The following is a 21086-nucleotide window of genomic DNA, read 5'->3' on the forward strand; positions in this document are numbered from 1 at the left end:
TCTAGTTTGTAGGGGTGGGGTGATGATGGGAGAGATAAGGCAATGAAAGTATTATACAAATAAACATATAAATTAGACTTGTAAATTCTAGGAGAGAGAGGCTGGAAGTGCTTTGACAATATATCAGAGTCAGGGAAGTTAGGTTTGTAGAATCAACAGGAAGATTTAGTGATGGGTTAGATAGAGAGTGTAGGTGAGGAAGGGGAAGGTGTCAAGAAGGACTAGATTTTTAAAAAAGATTTATTATTTTATTTATTTCTCCCCACCCCATTGTTTGTATTTGCTGTGTCTGTTTGTCTTCCTTGTTTCTTTAGAAGGCACTGGGAACTGAACCTGGGGCCTCTGATGTGGGAGCAAGACACCTAATTGCTTGAGCCACCTGTGTTCCCTGCTTTGTTGTGTCTCTCATATTTTTCTTCTTGTGTTTCTTGTTGCATCAACCTGTTGAGTCAGCTTGCTGTGCTTGCCCATTGTGTCAGCTTGCTTTCTTGCTCGTCTTCTTTAGGAGGTACTGGGAGCTTCTGCTCCCTGCTTTGATATGTCTCTCATTATGTTTTTCTTCTTTTTTCTCTTGTTGCATCATCTTGCCATACCTGCCTGTCCCAACAGCTTGCTCTCTTCTTTAGGAGGCACTGGACACCGAATCACTGGCTTCCCATGTGGTGGGCAGGGAGCTCATTCACTTTAGCCACATTCGCTTCCCTAGGACTAGGATTTCTAATGTGAACAACTGTGTAGATAGATTTGGAGAAAAGTCTGATTGCCTTCTAATTTTATCGTCTTTCCATACCAACTTCACCAGTAGCCAGAAGTAATTAACTTAAACATATGACTTTCAGTATGTCATTTGTCGTTTATCCTCTATCAGATAATTTCTCTTTTTCTACATGATAAATTCTCAACTTCTGTTTACATATAAAATGGTTCATTTCACCTTTTCAGGTCCTACAATAATGTTCCTTTTCACATCATGGACATTTATTTATTCATTTAAGATTTTTATTTTTAAATTAATTTTCCCCCCCTTTCCCCGTCCCCCCTCCCATTGTTTGCTCTCTTGTGTCCATTCGCTGTGTGTTCTTCTGTGTCTGCTTGCATTCTTGGCGGTACTAGAAAACTGTGTCTCATTTTTGTTGTGTCATCTTGCTGTGTCAGTTCTCTGTGTGTGCAGCACCACTCCTGGGTGGGCTGCACTTTTTGCATGGGGTGGCTCTACTTGAGGGGTGCACTCCTTGTGCATGGGGATGCCCCATATGGTTAGGCGGATGCTCTATCAATTGAGACACATCCGCTTCCCATGGACATTTAAATTATAGCCATGCAATTAGGAGTACCTGGGCTCCCTGGACGAACATGGCATGCTCACTTGTTCCTCTGTCTTCACACTGGCTGTTTTCTGCCTAATATGCTTCTCTTGTGTACTCACCTTACCTCTGGCATTTCATTTCTTCGCTAATTTCTACCCATTCTTCAAGCCTTGGTCTAGTGTTACTTCCTCTGGGAATTCTTCTCTGACTCCTCTATCTGATTTAGCTGCCCTTTCTTTCTACTTCCTACCCTGGACAGAGAGACAAAAGAACATTCTTTATCCTTTGCTGTGTCATTGATTATTGGTTGTCCACTAGCTTGTAAGCTCCTGAGGGCAGGTATCATGTCTTGTCCTTGTGTTCCATAATCTGTATGAGGTGAGTGCTCCATAAAGTTTTGACTTGAGGGATTTATGAATACTCTGTTCTTTTATATCATGTGCCTTTACACAAACTTTTCCCTCTGTTTGGTATGCCCTTTCCTCCCTTGTCTACTTACTTCTAGATATTCTTTAACACCAAGCCTCTGTGATAGTTATTTCTTCCACTGTGCTTCTGAATTCCTCGCCCCCCCCCCCACAACTCTTATAAATATTTAATAGTACAGAATGGGGTCCTAAATATTGAAATGAATGAATGTATATAATAAGCATCATTGATTTGTAGATTAAATGAGTATTTCCTTAGTGTCCAAATTCATTTCATAGCATAGGTTACTTCTTATTACCGATCTTATTTATTACATTGATATTTACTGCAGTGTTTTACTCCTTAAGGCAGCCCTATCTCCAAATTCTCGATAATGTGTTGTAGTTCTGTTGCCAGATTTTCTTTAGGTTCTTGGCTAAGCTACATAAAATGAATTTAAAGAAGGGAGGGATGGAAAAGAAATGGGAGAAAACAGATTAAGGGTCCCAAGTAGAGGGGAAGGGCTGAAAAGAGATAAAGAGGGCTGGTTATAGACTAGTTTCCCATTACAGATTACAAATGCCCAGGTTTTTCTTGGGTGCTGTTCCAGGCAGGGAAGCAAGGCAAGATCATTTGGCCTTTGCACTTTTTTTTTTTTTTAATTAATTTTATTTATTCCCTCCCCCTTGCTGCTTGCACTCGCTATCTGCTCTTTTTGTCTATTTACTGTGTGTTTTTCTGTGTCTGCTTGTCTTTTCTTCTCATCTTCACTTTAGGAGGCATCAGGAATGATTTTGGAACCTACCAATATGAGAGAGAGACAATCTCTTGAGCCACTTCAGCTCCCTGGTTTGTTGTGTCTCTCATTGTGTTTTCTTCTGTGTCTCTTTTTTGTTGTGGCATCTTGTTGCATCATTTCACTGTGTGGGCCGGCTTGCCTTTACCAGGAGGTCCTGAGACTGAACCCGGGACCTCCCATATGTTAGATGGGAGCCCAATCTCTTGGCACTTCCCTATGTTTGCTTTTCTTTTTTTTTAATTAAAAAATTTTTTAAGAAAATTTATTTCTCTCCCCTATCCTCCCTCCCCACATTGTCTCTCCTGTCTGTGTCAATTCGCTGTGTGTTTTTTTCTTTGTCTGCTTGCATTCTGTCAGCAGCACCAGGAATCTGTGTCTCTTTTTGTTGCATCATCTTGCTGCGTCAGCTCTCTGTGTGTGCAGTGCCACTCCTGGGCAGGCTGCGCTTTTTTCGCTTGGGGCCTCTCCTTGAGGGGCACATTCCTTGTGCATGGGGCTCCCCTATGCGGGGGATGCCCCTGTGTGGCATGGCACTCCATGCATGCATCAGCACTGTGCATGGGCCTGCTCACCACACAGGTCGGGAGGCCCTGGGTTTGAACCCTGACCTCCCATGTGGTAGGCAGACGCTCTGTCAGTTGAGCCAAATCCTCTTCACTGTGCTTGCTTTTTTTTTTTTTTTTAAGATTTATTTATTTTATTTTATTTCTCTCCCCTCCCACCCCGCCCCAGTTGTCTGTGGTAGACGGATGCCCTAACCACTGGGCCAAGTCTGCTTCCCCTGTGCTTGCTTTTTAAACCATTAATTATTCCGCTCCTTTGCTAATGACAGGGGAGGAGTCCCAAATGTTTGTGGTTTTGATTGGTTACTCTACCCATTAATTCCCTGGGACGGCCCAATTATAAGGCACCTGGAGAATATCTGGGATTTCTCTTGGCTTCTGGAGGAAATCTCATTCTGAATGGAGTTTCTCCCAAGGTTCTTCCAGCAATGATCTTGTGGGGCATCAGTTATCATGTGTTTAATGGCAGCAGTTTTTCTGCCAGGCTTCAGATTGGTCTAATGATTCCTAATCTGGCCTGCTTCAGTTCTTTGTTTACTGATTACATAGTTGCAGTTTGCTGTGCCCTTCTCCTATTTCTCCTTCAAGACCAAGTTTAAAAGTCACCTCTTCTTTGTAGCCTTTCTAGATTTCTGAGGCTGTGTCATTTTCTACAGTGTTTTCAGAAGGCACTACTAAGTATACTGTTTTGCAATGTTATTATCCTGTCTTTTCATCTAGAATTTGAGCTTCTTGAGGAGACTTTTTATTCATTCCTTTATTTTTGGTTCAGTGCCTCACACATAGTTGGTGCTTAACAAATATTTATTTAACTGATACTATCCTTATTGATTTATGGTAATAATGATAGACAACTCTGAGAATGTTGAGTAGATCTAAATTTGGAATGAAAAATTTTGCTGTGTATAATTTCCACAATTTGTAATCTATATACATTTGTGATTGTGCAATCAATTCAATTTGTTTGAATGATCTTTATATTTTCTATTTCAATATGCCTCTTCCTCTCCTTTCACAGGTGTTCCCTGCCCTCCAGTGGTTAGATCACAGCTAACATTTTTAGTAAAGGTAAAGGTTATAAAATTCTCTTATGGTTTATTTTTATTTTTTAAGCTATATTTAAAATCCTTTTAGGCTTACTTTGGAAAAAAAAACCAACTTAAGTTTTTTCTGTTTTTCTCTTATTTCTGATATGCCTGGTGCCAAGGTTAAACTAAGTACAGGTAGTTCTAGTGTTCTGTGTTTATGATGATCTCATGTGTTTTATTTAGGTTATCTAATTCGGTAGCATATAATTGTTCCTAGTATCCTCTTACCCTTTTTACTTCTTTAAGATTGGTAGTAATGGCCCTAGTTCCATTTCTGATTTTTGTTAGTGTCCTCTCTTTTTTTGGTCAGTCTGGCTAAAGGTTTGTTGCTTTTATTAATATTTTCAGAGAACCAACTTTTGGTTTTCTTTATTCTATTGATTTTCTATTCTCTATTTCATTTATCTCATCTTTAATCTTTATTATTTTCTTCCTTCTGCTCTCTTTGGATTTAGTTTCTCTTTTTTTTTAATAGTTCCTCAGTGTGAGGTTAGGTTACTGATTTGAGATCTTTTTTTTATTTTAATGTAAGCTTTTACAGCTATAAATAATCCACTGAACATTGTGTTTGCTGCATCCCATAAGTTTTGGATGTTGTGTTTTCATTTTCATTCATGTCAAGATTTTCCTAATTTCCCTTATGATTTCTTCTTTGATTCATTGGTTAAAGAGTATATTGTTCAATTTTCACATGTTTGAGAAAATTTCAGTTCTTCCTTTGTTATTTATTTCTAGCTTCATTTCATTTTGGTCACAGAATACTTTGTCTGATTTTTTTTTTTTAAGGCAGTATTGAGGATTGAACCTAGGACCTCGTACATGGGGAGCAGCCACTCAGCCACTGAGCTACCTCTGCTCCCCTGTGATTGGGTTTTGTGACCTAACATTTGGTTGGTGATAGTACTTTGTATGACTTGTTTTATCCTAACATATGGTCTAGCCTAGAGAATGATCTGTGTGCACTAGAGAAGCATGTATATTCTGCTGTTTTTGGATGAAATGTTCTGTGTATGTCTGTTAGGTCTAGTTGTTTCTCATGTGTTTTAAATCTCTGTACAGTTCTTGGCTTAGTAAGGTAAATGTCTTCCTGTTTTCTAAGGGCTTAGTATTATATTGAAAACACTTACTACTTACATTTCTTTTAGGGCTATACTTTAATTTTAAATTTTATTTTCATATCAATGTTATAAGTTACACAGTTAACACAATAACTATAGAATAGCAGTAAATTTGCTTTTGTCAGTGATTACACATCTCTCTTATTTTTGTTCATTTCTCATTCTTGAAGGATTTTGGACAATGTCCACTCTGCTTCAGCTTAGAAGGGCCGTAGATAATTGGGGCAGAGCAATGGAATTGTTTTGCTTGCAGTTTGTTTTGTGTTATAATCCTTCTGAAACTAGCTTTTTGAACTTAATTTTTCACTATTTTCCTTTTCTAATTCACTTTTACTAAGGTGCCCTTCTATCTTGAAGATATTTAGATTATTTCTTATAGATGAGTATGTGCAGATGACAATATCTATTAATTTGTTTCCTCTATTACCAGATGGTTAATTATAGAATCATAAAAACTTAACCAACTCACTTTTTTATTCAAATATTTACTTTATTTTTAAAAAATTTATCCCCCCCTTCCCCTAGATGGTTCTCTTGTCTGCCCAATGTTTGCTTTCCTTATCCAGGAGGCACTGGGAACCGAACCTGTGACCTCCCATGTGGGAGGTAAGTACCCAACAGCCTGAGCCACATTCGCTCCCTGTGGGCTATGGTGTATGCTGGCTTGTGGCATCTGCTCGTTTTCTGCTCATTGTGGCAGTGCAGCATCTGCTCTTCTTTAGGAGGCACTGGGACCTGAACCTGGGACCTCCCATATGATAGGTAGCCACCCAACTTGTTGAGCCACATCCTCTTTCCCCAACTTTTTAAAAAATATTTATTTATTCCCCCCACCCTGTCCCTGTTGTTTTGTGCTTGCTGTCTGGTCTCTCTGTCCATTCACTGTGTGTTCTTCTGTGTCTGTTTATCTTCTCTTTAGGTAGCACCGGGACCAATCCTGGGAACTTCCGGAGTGGGAGAGAGGTGCTCAATCTCTTATGCCATCTCAGCTCCCTGGTCCGCTGCATCTCTTGTCTCTCCTCTGTGTCTCTTTTTGTTGCATCATTTTGCTGCACCAGCCTTCCGTACACATCAGCACTCTGCAAGGGCCAGCACTTCTGCGTGGGTCAGCTTGCCTTCATCAGGAGGCCCCGGGAATTGAACCCTGGACCTCCTATATGGTAGACAGGACCCCAATCACTTGAGCTACATCTGCTTCCCCAACTTACCCTTTTTTTTTTTTTTTTTTTTCATTTCTATGTTTTGTTTAAAAAAATTTTTTTTTTCCAACTCTTAAGGAGGTTTGCTTTTGTTGATTTTCTAGGCAATATTCAGTGAAAAGTAATTTAGGCAAAAGGCAGTCATAAATAATTTAAAGTTTCCTAGAAATATGTTATCTTTTCAAGCATCTTCCCTGTCAATATTTGTCTATTCCTCTAAGGAGCAGTAATGTGTGTCACTGGGTACTAGTTATTTCTAATTACAACTGTACCCCTTTTAAAAATGTTGACCAAAGCAGGGATACTTGCTTGCTTATATAATTTGAGTATGTTGAAATGTATTAAGACCCTGTTTTCCAAATCCCGAATTGTCGAGCCTGGTCCTGTGGTTCATATTCATTATACAGCAAATATGATATGTCTGTTCTATACCAGGCATTGTGCTAATCTAGTTGGGAGGACATATGATTATAAAAATAATTACAGTTGTGGTAAATGCTACAAAGATATATAGGGTGCTCTGAGAGCATATAATAAGGGGGAAACTTTATGTGATATTGGGGATTCAGAAAAATTTCTTGAATAAATGACATTTAAGTTTGAGCATGAAGGATTAATAGGAGTTAGGCTTGAAGCATCTGGGAAGATCTTCTTAGGCAAAGGGTGAAGAACATGATTGTCTGGGCTTGAGATGGGGCAGCAAGAAGGAACGGTGTTTCTTAATGAACATCCGTTATATTCCATCCCTTTTTTTAAATATAAATAATTTTATTTCATTTTTTAAGATTTATTATTTATTTCCCTGCCCCCCCCCCCCAGTTGTCTGCTCTCTGCGTCTATTTGCTGTGTGTTCTTCTGTGACCGCTTCTATCCTTATCAGCAGCACTGGGAATCTGTGTTTCTTTCTGTTGGTCATCTTGCTGTGTCAGCTCTCCATGTGTGCGGCGCCATTCCTGGGCGGGCTGTACTTTCTTTCGTGCTGGGTGGCTCTCCTTACAGGGCGCACTCCTTGCGTGTGGGGCTCCTGTACACGGGGGACACTCTGCGTGGCATGGCACTCCTTGCGCGTATCAGCACTGTGCATGGATCAGCTCCATACAGGTCAAGGAGGCCCGGGATTTGAACCGCAGACCTCCCATGTGGTCGGCGGACGCTCTATCCATTGGGTCAAGTCCACTTCCCTATCACTTTTCTAGTCTCTTTTCCATCCTCTGTTTTTGTTTTTGTTTTTTAATTTATTGATGTATTGCACTCATACATAAACATAAACAATAAGTGTATAATAATAGTTGTGAATTTACAAAACAAATATATATAACATCATACAGACCCTCATAACTCACGCTACCACCAATAACTTGCATTGTTGTTAAACCTTTTAAACTAATGATTAGGATTTTTCTATAATTGCTTTTTTTTAATTTATTTTATTTTTTTAAAGATTTATTTATTTATTTATTTATTTATTTATTTTTTTTTTTACATTTTTTTATTGATTTTGTAATAATATTACATTAAAAATATATATGTGAGGTCCCATTCAACCCCACCCCCCCCACCCCACCTCTCCCCCCCCCCCAGCAACACTCGTTCCCATCATCATGACACATCCATTGGATTTGGTAAGTACATCTTTGGTCACCTCTGCACCTCATAGTCAGTGGTCCACATCATGGCCCATACTCTCCTCCATTCCATCCAGTGGGCCCTGTGAGGATTTACAATGTCCGGTGATTGCCTCTGAAGCACCATCCAGGGCAGCTCCATGTCCCAAAGACGCCTCCACCTCTCATCTCTTCCTGCCTTTCCCCATACACATCAGCCACCATGTCCACTTTTCCCAATCCAATGCCACCTCTTCTATGTGGACATTGGATTGGTTGTGTCCATTGCACCTCTATGTCAAGAGGAGGCTCAGATTCCACATGGATGTTGGATGCAATCCTCCCACTTTCAGTTGTAATCACTCTAGGCTCCATGGTGTGGTGGTTGTCCTATAATTGCTTTTTTACTCACATTACTTTGCTGATGAAGTTACTTCAAAAGTTCTCCACTAGGTAGATTATTAGCTCCTTGAGGGCAGTACTCTTGCCTGTTTTAATTCTGTAGTCCAAGTTGCAGGTGTTAACAGCCAACCATACTTTGTCCCTCAACATGACTTGGTTTTAATTATAGTACCAAATGGTAGGCAAGACTGGAATTGTGTTTAAGCTAGTATGATTCTATCTTTTTTCCCCTCTGCCTGGCTCGTGAAGGACTTTATGTTAAAAAAAAAAACAAGCTCTTTTTGAAATTGAATCTGCATGTAGCTCTTACTTTCTGAATGCTCTTTATTGTATTGAATTAAAATACTGTAAACAAGACTATAAGGCAGGGATTTGGCTGTGTGTGTCTCATTTGAAGGGTGAGTTCACTTTCTCTTTTAGTCATTTGACAAAGGTATAGCTTCAGTAAAAATCAAACTGAGGTGAGATCTGAAAAGACTAGATAAGAGATACAGTGTGTCTTTTTGGTAGATCTTGCTATCTAGGAGATAATTTGTTGCTACTCATAAACACAATTCAGAGTTGTGCCAGCTCTTTGGTGGGATCTATTGTAGTTCTCTGAACAGTGTATGACGTTCCAATGTTTCCCCTGTCATGAACATATAGGAAGCACTCAAATATTTGTTGAATAGGAAAAATGTACATTAGGGCCTTTGTGTTTATAGAATAATCTGAGATCATAACTATGTACTCTCTAGGCCAAACTATGTACTCTCTAGGTTTTTATTTCATGCATTCTCTGTTCTTTTCTTTTTGTTCCTTAACAGTTAGTAAAATCCCCTTGAAATTTCAACAAAGGAAAACCAACGGAAAGATTTTTGTGTAAGGCTGGATCAACAAAGGTAAGCTATGGTATCTGAAATGAAAGAATTCCAATAGCAAGAGGTTCAACTTTAGCAGTTAATTAGTTTGGCATTTTAAAAATTTGGGTAATATAAGGATGTTGTTTAAAGGAAGAAAGTTCTTACATATCTAAAGATTACAACCATGGACCCCAGTTTGAGAAACACTGTATTAAAAGTTGAATGGAACCATTTAAGTCACTTAAAATAAACTAAATGAAAAAAAAAAAAAGGCGGTTTGGCTGTATATTATTTTTAGATTATCAACACGAAACAATATTTACAGGTTCTCATTGGACTCTTGGATTTTTGGTAATACATGTCCAGACCTTTATAGGTTAGGCAGACCCCAATTTGAAAAACAATGGGTAGTTTGCCTCTCCTATCAGGAGACTCAGTGCTGAATCTCAAAAGTTTAGGATTGTTTTTGAAAGTATCTGGCATTTGGTAATATATTTGCTTGGAGTAGGGAAAGAGCACTGTCCTGATGAAAGGACAATCTCCACTGCCCAACCCTTAACTGTACTTACAGATTCCCCAGTTAGAGGTATCATTTGGGTTAAGTTGTCTCTTCTTGGATGCAACTACTACCATACATAGTTAACATATTGTTCACATCTTAGCCTCAGATGCTTTAATGTTAAATCAACAGAAATCAGCACATATTTTATCTCTACCTCTGAACATGGGAAATTTTGTATGATGAAAATTTAAACCCTTGAGAGGAGGGCATTCTTGGATGAAGTAGGAGAATCTTATAGCTTGCAGAAAGAGGTTCTTGGGATTAGGGCAGAGAGAGGAAGATATCAACGAAACTGTATCTTTCAATTCTGCTTAAGATCTTGGGTATTATTCATTTATTGCCCTCAGAATGCTCTTTAAAACCGTGCCTTAATTGGGGATTTCAGAATGTCTTCACAAGTGTGAACATTAGCCTACATGTTTTCCAGTCCAGACTATTCCAGCATAATTTTTCCCCATGTTGTTGCATATCCCTCAGGAAGTGCCAAAAAGAAGAGAAGGACCTTTCCTAAGGGAAAAGTAGATCGTATAAGTCCTGTAGGCTCTTTTGGTTTCTTCCACTCTTTCAACCTCCTCATTCTGTTTCTTCAGCGTTTTGTATTTCACCTCGCTCGGAATAGGTTCTCAATAAGTTGCTAACTCTGCTAAGAGGAGGGTTAAAGAAAAAAGTTTTGGAACATAGGTCACAATTTCTATTCCCCATTTCTTTTGCCTCTTTTTCCTTTCACTTCAAACAACTCTTCCTTTTTACTGGCGTCTTAGCAACACAGAAGAGCGGCTGGCAAGGGGTGGGGAAGGAGAAAAATAATTTTTGATGTTTGGTTGGGAGTACTATCCGTTGATTTAATTTGGCAACTGACTGTCTCTTTTTTTTTTTGTTTTTGCATCTCAAAGCTTAATGTCTTGACAAAAAAATTACACAGGATCAAGGCATTAAAGCTTAGATAGTATTTTCTATCGTGCAAAATTTCCATTTCCTCATTTTACTCTTTTACCAGGACCTCGTTCATCTTCTTCCCTTCCCATTCTGCAGTGAGGCTTTCGTTCTCCTATTTCATTAGTGTTCTTCGGTGGTGGATGTTGCTAACTCCACCACCCTCTCTCAAGGTCTCTGCTTCAGGGTTTCCCGACGCTCTGGCGCTATCCAAAGCCGACGGACGGCACATTAGGGAGGAAGATCTCGTATTCAGTTGACGGGCTTGTGAAGCCGGGGGTCTGCGAAGCTCAGTGTGGGTGGGGCCGGGCGCGGTGGGGGCGGGGCCGGAGGCGCCCAAAGGAAAGGGTGGAAGGTACAGGCGAGAAGGGCCTGGCGGGCATTGGTTTCACGGTTTTCACGAAGGCTTCGTGTGCGAGGCTGAGAGAATTGGGGTGCCTTCCTTCTGCCCCTCCTTCCCTGATTCTAGAAGCTTCAGTAGCCTTTCCTGGTTTGTTGGGACCCGGGAAGGCAGCGGCTTCATCTCCGGGGGCGGGTCCCAAGGGTCTTGTCGCAGTTCCCGGGTCGTTTGGCCTCCTGGCGCTGGGGGAGGGGAAGGGGTGGTGCTGCTCGCGCCTCCTTTTGCGCCTGCGCGGCGGGCTCTGAGCTGGTAGGAGCGCGTGCGTGGTGACGTAGACGTCCGGTGCGCGCGCAGGCTCTTCAGCTGGAGCGGACACACGGTGTGCGAACCGAACAGAATAGCCCGCCCCCAGCGGGATGTGAAGGACTCCGGGTGAGGCCGGCCACGCCCCGCACGGTAACTCTCGGGCCTGGGTGGAGGGCGTCGTTTTAGTATTGGCCCGATTCGAGTTTTTTGAGAGTTTGAAGCTCTTGTGTATTTGAACAGCGTGAGAAGCGCTCCTCTCAGAGATCTTCGCACGCCCCAGCCAGGCCGGGCCTTGCGCGGGGTTGCCTTTGGCGCGAGCCTATGATCCCTTGAGCGAGGTTGCGCATGTCACCTCGCGCGCGTTCCCGGCCTCACTTCCGTGTCGCGCAGCGAAACTGGGAACATCGACGCCAGGGAGAGCGGCCACGAGGCAGGCGGGGTGAGAAGCGCCAATGGCGCGGTCCTGCCCTCGCGTGCGTGGGGTGTTGTACGGCATGGTGTGGTACGCGTGACGACTTTCAGCGCTGTGTTGGGCTTCGGGTCGAGAGCCGTGCTTCTGCACTTTGTGTTTCAGAGCTTAGGTCTCGGGGTTCCAGAACTCCTAGCGAAGACGGTGCTGACGTCGCTTTTTAAGGAGCGGGGTACAGCATTTTGACACCTATACAAACATTTTTTCTAGCATATAATTTCCGGGCAAGTTGTTTGAGGCAGGATCGCAAGTTTAATAAAAAAATAAATAAAAAGGAAGGCTAGGAAGTGAATTATGTTGGAGTGGGAACTTAGTAAACAAAGGACTGGTGGTTCGTAAGTACAGAAATGGGGGCGGGGAAAACAGGTGGGAAGAGCAGGTGTTGTTTTCATTTTCGCTCTGTGGGGGCAGCCTTTAGCTACCTCAGTGTATGGGTCTTCCCATTTCTGTTAAAATTGCCAAGTAGGTTTGTGCCCTTAATGGTCTGTGAGTCTGGAATATAAATAAACCTTCCTCTTTGTACATCAGTTATCAAAGTTGAGGGATATATGTGTGCAAAGAATAAGGGAAGTTAGAGGTTTTCAAACACTTTGATGGTGCAAAGTGGTAGTTTTTTGCTGTGAAGATTTTGACTTGCCTTCCGAAACCTAGGGATGCCTCCTTCCTCTGGCGAGGGTGAAAGCAGGAAAGAGTGAAGGTGGTCTGGTAGGAAAGTTTACTGGTGGTAGACCATCGTGATTAACCAAAGTACGTATCCTTTTGAAGAAAGACCACTCTTCTAAGGTTCGCGTCGCCGGAGCAGACACGTGGATCATGAGAACTCCGAGCCCACCCGCGCGCCGCTCTTGCGTGTTGTAGCGTTTCTGCAGCGGAGTCCTTGGCAAGCTCTGCCTGCCTCGCTCCGTTTTGGGCGCGACGCCGCGTCTGGGTTGCGGAGATGGTGCCTGCGGGCGGCGTGACGGCTGCTGGGAGTGGCTGGTTCTGTAGTCTCTTAGTAACTTGCTGCGGCTGGGTCCCGCGGAGCTATCTGCGGGTTCCGGCCGGCGGCACGTGATCTGTCCGGAGGCCTCTTCCCCGGAAGAGCTTTCTTTGCGTCTTTTTCACGTGGTTCTTGACCAGCTGGCTTCTGCAGTGAAAAGAGGTGTTGGTAGCCTTTAGATAGTAGACGTTGACTGCTCCTCCTCGGGACGGGCAGGAGGCCTTTTTCCTCCAAGGGCTTTGGAGCAGCTCTCTTGCTTCTTGCTGCTGTTGTGTGGGTTGAGTCCACTTAACGAAATACACATGCTTAGGAGTTGAGGAAATTTATTGCTCTGGGTACGTTGGCCTAACTTCAAAACAAGGTGGCAGTTTGATGACTGTCCGTTTCTGCTGTATAAGTTAGTTCTTCAAATTCTGCTTTTGCAACTGCTTGGGACCTGAGAGCATGCTAGTGCGAGTAAGAAATGCTCCTGAAACCAGCATGACGAATGATACCTGGGGTGAAAAGAGGGCAAGGGCTGTGTTAGGCAAGTGCAATTCTGTACCTTAAAACCTACAAGGTTTCAGATATTTTGAAATTAACTTTATACCACTGTGGTGGAGGTAAAATGTCTAGGATATTGATTGGTCTCAAAGTAAGTGCTTATGCAAGTATCTTTTGCTTAATTAGTAAAATTAACCGAATGATGATTAAAACCTAGTAGTTTTGCTATTTTACTGTCTTTGCTACTCTTTGCTAATGTATTTAAAGATTATATTTATATCCAAATTCTATTTTTCTTAAGACTTTTCAAATTTCTGGTTACAGCGATTGTTAGTCAATTTTGAGGTTCTTACTAGAATTATTAAAAAGTGAATTTCAGAAACGTAGTTTAACTGTTCCCTTGTAGTAAAGGATTATATTAAAGAACAAAATGGTGCTTACATGCTGTAATGTATTTATTGTATAAAAGGTAGTGGTTATTTTTAGTAACTTTTTAATCTTACATTTGGTGTATTTACCCCTCAATCCATCCTATTATTTTTATATCATTTATATATGAACATAAACAATAACTGTATAGTAAAAGTTGTGAACTTACAAAGCAAACATGCATAACATCATGCAGGTGGCCCACCACCACCATCTTGCATTGTTGTGAGACATTTGTTACAAATTATGAAAGAATATGGTCAGAGTCTTCTAACTGTAGTCCATACCTTACATTTGGCGTATTTTTCCCCCAAAACCCACCGTATTACTATTTTTAAAAAATATATTTTTACAACGGAAGTAAAAAAACTTATAAAATAATCATACACCTCTACAGAATTCCCATACAACAACCCTCTATCAACATACCATATCATGGTGGAACATTTTTTTAACAGATTATGTGATAATATCGTCAGACTGTTACCTCTAACCTTGGTCTATAGGGTACATTTGGCACACTTTTTCCATACTCTTCCATTATCAACACAGTAAATCTTTGGTATAGATGCATGAATATTACAGTATTACTGTTAATCACAGTGCATAGGTCACTCCAGTTGTAGTTTTCCCATGCATCTCCACATTCAGAAAGTGTTGACCAATAAATTTGAATATTGGGTTTTTAAAGTAATGGTATTGATGTGAAATTTGGTGTGGTGTAGTTAATTTTTTTTTCTCACAGTGCATAAATATTGAATTAGGTAACTACCTGGTAAAGTAGTATTGTATGATGGTCATCGCTTTACTAGTTAAAAATTTCCCAAAGTGGTCATTGGTGAAAAGGTATTTAGAATAGGGACACTGCAATTGTAACACCATTTATGGAATTTGCCACATTACTTCCCTGGAAATATTCTCTGTGAAAGCTTGTGTATGTATGAGAGTGTGTGTCTAATGACGCAACATTTCAGAATGTTACTTAGTTGAATATTTATCCTTGCATAACTAAACTTACTCTTTAGTTATTTATCTACAGAAATGTTTGATGCTGAATAGCTGAATTGAAAAATTTTGAATAATAATATATATGTATTTACAAAACTGGCCTTCCTTAAATCTTTTATAGAGCCAAATATAGAGTATTTTGAGTATCCTGCTACAGGGAGATTTATTTCTTAATCGATAGCCTAGCCCTTCCTAAAGGTATTTGGTTTTTGCAGTTGGCCTAAGGTCTTAGACTTCAAAGTTGTTTTTGTGTGTGAAACAGCTGAATGTGCTGAAATATGTCGTTTGATTAGAAAATCCAGTACAGTAGCTCAAAAGCAGAGGCATATGCTTATTTTGAAGTGAAATCTGTGCTTAGATTGATGTGGAATAAGGATGTGATTCTGTGTTCTTAAATAGTTACTTGTGGCTCCAGATAGAGACAGTTTTGATCATAAATTAGGTATTTGATTTGATAGATTTTGATCAGCTAATGGAATAACTTGATTGGAGGATTTTTGAAAAAGACCCTATACAAATTGTAAGCCTGAAAGTTCTAACTTTTTCATGTCTTTGTGCACATTTTTACATTTTTAAATTCTATTAGATGTATGCGTATAAAGTTGAAATACAGCATCTGGTTTTTCTGCACTTAATTTTTTTGTTAGGCTAAAGGGAAAACACTTGTGTATACAAGTCAGTATAAAATTTATTTTAAGTGCAGTTATGTAAATAGTTCACTAGACTGAATCTTTAACATTTCATAGACAAATCTTTAAAAGAGTGATTTTTAAGTCATTGTTTAAAACTTTTCTGTTTTTACCACTGTCATGATATGAAAACCAACATTTTAATAATAAAGAAGATCATGTTTAAGAAATTCTGAACCCTTTATGTATTTCATAGCCTTGCTGTAGCTATAATTTTTTTTTCTGGTACTTCTTGCTTTATTAGTCATCTTTGAATGTCTTATTAATAAGAATGTTCTACATAATTTCTTACAAAAATACTTGGTGATTTGTACCAAAATGTTGAACTTTATTTGAATTCTATGTACCAAGTATAGGAGTTTGTAGTGTTTGAGTTACATATTATCATAGAGGTATTAGTTTTTATGAGTTTTCTAAGCTTTACTACTTTACCGAAGTACCTTATTTGTGACTTCCTGTATCTGTATAAATTTTATTAGTCCCTGACAGGGATTGCCTAAACTTACTAGTTTTAGAAAACTCAGTCAAATAAAGTTATACCCTAAATTTTATCTAGCTCTTAAACTCCAAAAGTGAAATTTTTAAAAATGCTTCCTGAATATTAGTGCTTTAATGTTAGAAAGTGGGTTTATTCCCTCTCCCAACCCTGCAGTGGCTCCCTCTTCTTTTGGCTCATTGTTTTTCCTCGTTGTCTGTTTCTTCTTTAGGAGGCACTGGAACCGAACACCTGGGACTTCCTATGTAGGAGGCAGGTGCCCAGCTGCTTGAGTCACATCAGCTCCCTGCTTGTTTGTGTTTGCTCATTGTCTTGCTTTTGCTCATTTTTTTTTGCTTGTTGTTTTTCTGCTCTGTCTGCTTGTCTTGTTTGTCCTCTTCTTCTTTTCAAAAAGATTTATTTATCTCTCCCTACCCATTTGCTGTGCTGTTCCTCTTGATTTCTTTGGAAGGCACCAGAAACTGAACCCGGGACCTCAGATGTGGGAGGGAGGAGACTAATTGCGTAAGCCACCCCTGTTCCCTGCTTTGTTGAGTCTCTTGGTATTGTTTCCTCTTATGTCTCTTGTTGCGTCATCTTGATGTGTCAGCTTGCTGCTCTTGCCTTTCATGCTCGCTGCTTGTCCTCTTTAGGAATCACTGGGAACCTCTGTTCCCTGTTTAGTTATGTCTCCATTATGTCCTTCCTCTTGTGTTTCTTGTTGTGTCATCCTATTACATCAGCTCACTGTGCCTGCCTGTTGTGCCAGGTCGCTGTCTTCTTCAGGAGGCACCGGGAACTGAACCATGGACTTCCCATGTGGTAGGCAGGAACTGAGTCTCTTGAGCCACATCCTCCTCCCCTGGGTTTTGATTTTTTTTTTTTAAGATTTATTTTGTGATCTCCCCCCCCCACCCTCATTGTCTGCTCTCTGCGTCCATTCGCTGAGTGTTCTTCTGTGTCCACTTGTATTCTTGTCAGTGGCACTGGTAATCTTTATCTCTTCTTGTTGCGCCATCTTGCTGCATCAGCTCTCCATGCGTGTGGTGCAATTCCTGGGCAGGCTGCACTTTTTTGACGTGGGGTGGCTCTCCATATGGGGCGCACTCCTTGTACGTGGGGCTCCCCTACATGAAGGACACTCCTGCATGGCATGGCACTCCTTGTGTGCATCAGCACTGTGTATGGGCCACCTCACCACACGGGTCATGAGGCCCTGGGTTTGAACCCTGAACCTCCCATGTCATAGGCAGATGCTCTGTCAGTTGAGCCAAATTCACTTCCCCCAGGTTTTGATTTTTAACTCTAGCCGTAATAGGAAACAATAAGCAACCTTTTGGAACTCTAGGGTTTAACAATATCTATTTCTTTCAAGCTAACAAATATTTTAAATTTTGGGTTTTTTTTTTTTTTTTTTTTTAAATAAAGAGCGGGGGATTATGCATCATGTGGTAAGTACTGAAAGAAGAGGTAAAATTTGGATCAGGTGCTTTTCCTGCTGGCCAGTGACTTTGATTAAAGGTAACATTAGAATTCTTAATTAAAATTAAGAACACCAGTAATTGGCATAGTTCTGAATTTGATTAATCAAAATTATTGACCTGTTTACACAGGAGTAGTGATATAGCACCTTCTTTGTATAAAAGCTAATTACAGGTTATAGCTTTATATCTTCCAGAATTTTAGGTAATTTAGTATTCCAGTTGAGTTAAATTAACAGTCCGGGATTTTTTAAATAACTTTTTGAGATGTAATTCACATAACATAAAATTCACCATTTTAAAGTGTACACTTCAGTGGTTTTTAGTATACACTGTGTTGTGCAATCATCACTGATATCTAATTCCAGAACACTTTCGTTACCCCAGAAAGAAACTCTATACCTATTAGCATTTAGTCCCAACTCCTCCCTTGGCAACCACCAATCTACTTTCTCTTTTTAAGGATTTGCTTATTCTGGACATTGCATATAAATGGAATCATATATGGCCTTTTTCATTTGACATTTAAGGATTAACTAATTTAGTTTTAACTTTATTTTTTGAATAAGTTATATGTTCACAATGTACAGCATTTGGAAGGTGTCGAAGGATATATCGTTTCCCAGCCACCCAGATTTCTCTGAATATAACAGTATTTCCAGTTTCTTCTCTGTCATTCCAGAGGTAGTCTATCTTCACCAAGCAAATCTATACCTTTTTTTCTTTTATTTGTCTTTTTAAGTTAAGCATAAAATCCCACAACTCTTCTGACCATTTTGCCCTTTGTGTATCTTGTAGATAATTTTGTTTGGGTCTACAAAGAGTTCATACATTTTCTTTTGTGGCAGCATAGTATTCAATTCTTTGGATGCACTGCCATTTATTTACTTAACCAGTCCATATTGCTGGACTGTTTTTCGCTTTTTTGCTGTTATAAATAGAAATGCAGTGAATAATCTTGTACATATCATTAAGTATCATATATACTTAACAAAGTCCTGTAAAGAACAGCTGTGTCATAGGATATATGCATTTGTACTTTTGATATTTTCAAGTTGTCCTGTATCATAGAGACTCTCTTTTTTATATTCCGAGCAACTGGGTGGATGAGAATATTGGTTGACCTATGACTCTTTCCAATACCACTACCAAACTTTGACTTTTGCTCATCTGATAGGTGAAAAAATAGTATCTCAGGATGGTTTTAATTCACTCATCTCTTATTCTGAGTGAGACTGTGTATGTGTTTGTAGTCATTTGCTCTTCCTTTTCTGTGGGTTATCTCTAGATCTTTTGCCCATTTTTCTATTTTTTGGTCTCGTTGATTTGTAGGAACTCTTTATAGTGAATTGAGTTCTTCGTAAGTTGCAAATAACTCATTCTTGGTGAGTTGTTTGGTTCTTTGATGTTGCTTGGGTGGTTTTTGCCAGATTTGAAAAATGTATGATCTTGAATTTATCAAGAAATTTTATCTTATTGGTTTCTAGGTTTTGTTTTCCACTTAAATCTTTTCTCAGGATTTCTTCAAAAATTTAAAACTATATTTTTTACATTTTTTTTCATTAATTTGTGGCGATTGTCATGGTTTCTTTAAATATTTATTCTAACAGGATAGCATTTTACTTAATTATAAACCCATGTTACCACTTTAATAAAGAACTAATTCTGTACAGTGGTAACATGGAAATTTACTTATTTTTTAACTGTCGCAGGAGAACTTGATCTAAAGAATACTGTGACAAATGAATTAAAATTTGGGGACTCTTTTTTAGATGCAAATGACCTTTTTATCTCCCTATGTTTGTGTGCTTTTATACTTTTATGTGGCTTTTCTAAAGCGAACTTGCTCTTTTGTTTCTTTTTGTGTGAAGTTATAGTATTTTTATAGTGAATTGTTGGAGGGATGGAATATGAGCAATTTAATTAGCTTAAAATGAACTTTAAAAAGGTAATTATTTCAGAATGAATATCTTTATAGTGATTGAGAGAAGGGTAACATGAAGTCTTAGAAGAATTTAAGAATATTTTGGGGATAACATAAATCATTCTTGTATTTTCGTTAACTAATTGAATATTCACTTGATTAAAGGATGGTTTTTTTTTCCCTGAGTGTTTTTTTAGAATGGGAAAGCCATTGTGACTATGTGGTGACTCCAGTTATCTTACTTCTGAATTTCCCACTGAAATCATGGAGGAGAAACAGCAGATTATATTGGCTAATCAAGACAGTGGGACAATGGCAGGAGCTACACCTACCTTCTTTGTCATCCTAAAGCAGCCAGGAAATGGCAAAACTGATCAAGGAATTTTGGTTACTAATCGGGACGCTTGTGCTTTGGCTAGCAATATATCATCACCGGGAAAATCTAAAGGGAAGATTTGCCTTCCAGCTGACTGTACTATGGGAGGAATCACTGTCACTCTGGATAACAATAGTATGTGGAATGAGTTCTATCATCGAAGCACAGAGATGATTCTGACTAAGCAGGGGAGACGCATGTTTCCTTACTGTCGTTATTGGATAACAGGTTTAGATTCAAATATGAAGTATATCCTTGTCATGGATATATCTCCTGTGGACAACCATCGTTATAAGTGGAATGGTCGTTGGTGGGAACCTAGTGGGAAGGCTGAGCCCCATGTTTTGGGGAGGGTTTTTATTCATCCAGAATCTCCTTCCACAGGTCATTATTGGATGCATCAGCCAGTATCTTTCTATAAACTCAAACTTACCAACAATACATTGGACCAAGAAGGGCATATCATCTTGCATTCTATGCATCGCTACCTGCCAAGGCTTCATTTGGTGCCTGCAGATAAGGCTACGGAAGTGATACAATTAAATGGCCCTGGTGTTCACACTTTTACCTTTCCACAAACTGAATTCTTTGCAGTAACAGCTTATCAGAACATTCAGATTACCCAGCTGAAAATAGATTACAATCCATTTGCCAAAGGTTTCCGTGATGATGGGCTAAATAGTAAGCCCCAGAGAGATGGAAAGCAAAAGAACAGTTCTGACCAAGAAGGGAATAGTGTTCCCAGTTCTCCTGGTCATCGGGTGCATCTTACAGAAGGCGAGGGATCAGAGATACTGCCAAGTGATCCGGATCTTATATCAAGGGGTCATGAAACATCAGGCAAGGGTTTGGAGAAACCTTCCCTTAATGTAAAACAAGACTTTCTTGGTTTCATGGATAGTGATTCAGCACTTGGTGAAGTTCCTCAGTTGAAGCAAGAGGTTTCTGAAAGGTAGGTAACAATTTTTCTTTTCTTAGAGATAAAAGAAAGATTGAGATGGGCCAAATTTTGGACTTAACACATTGTTTCTGTGGAATATTGACTGTAGATGTTGATAGTAAAACTACTATAGAAAATGCCACAATGCTTTCCTATTCTGGAAGTGACAGTTCATTTTTTTATAATGAGTGTCAGTTATATTCAGGATTCGGGATTGTTAGAAAATTGGGTTGGTTAGAATGGGAACTTGTATTCAGTTAGATTTAGAATTTTAATTTTCATATGACTGTTCCTTGGAAAACCTATATAGTCAACTCTTGGTTAATTGGAGAAGGGAAAGAAAATTGAGCCACCAGTGATTC

The 21086-nt window shown here is 39.6% G+C and overlaps 1 protein-coding gene across 22 annotated transcripts in view; it reads left to right on the forward strand.

The window, feature by feature from the left end:
• The window catches only part of MGA (MAX dimerization protein MGA), a 208246-nt gene that overhangs the window by 84970 nt on the left and 102190 nt on the right, over positions 1-21086 (forward strand). For 15 of the 22 annotated variants that reach the window (XM_058293959.2, XM_058293963.2, XM_058293967.2 and 12 more), the window contains exons 1-2: positions 11485-11621; positions 19606-20736. The exons of 2 other annotated variants lie outside the window; for them this stretch is intronic. In XM_058293959.2, the coding sequence (XP_058149942.1) occupies positions 19673-20736 (1064 nt within the window). In that variant the 5' untranslated portion in view covers positions 11485-11621; positions 19606-19672. Of the gene's footprint in view, positions 1-11470; positions 11622-19594; positions 20737-21086 lie in introns of those variants that run through there. 5 more of the 22 variants (XM_058293978.2, XM_071214120.1, XM_058293974.2 and 2 more) reach the window with 3 other exon arrangements.

The sequence above is a fragment of the Dasypus novemcinctus genome, chromosome 3, assembly GCF_030445035.2.
Source record: "Dasypus novemcinctus isolate mDasNov1 chromosome 3, mDasNov1.1.hap2, whole genome shotgun sequence".
In the NCBI taxonomy this organism is placed as follows: Eukaryota; Metazoa; Chordata; class Mammalia; order Cingulata; family Dasypodidae; genus Dasypus; species Dasypus novemcinctus.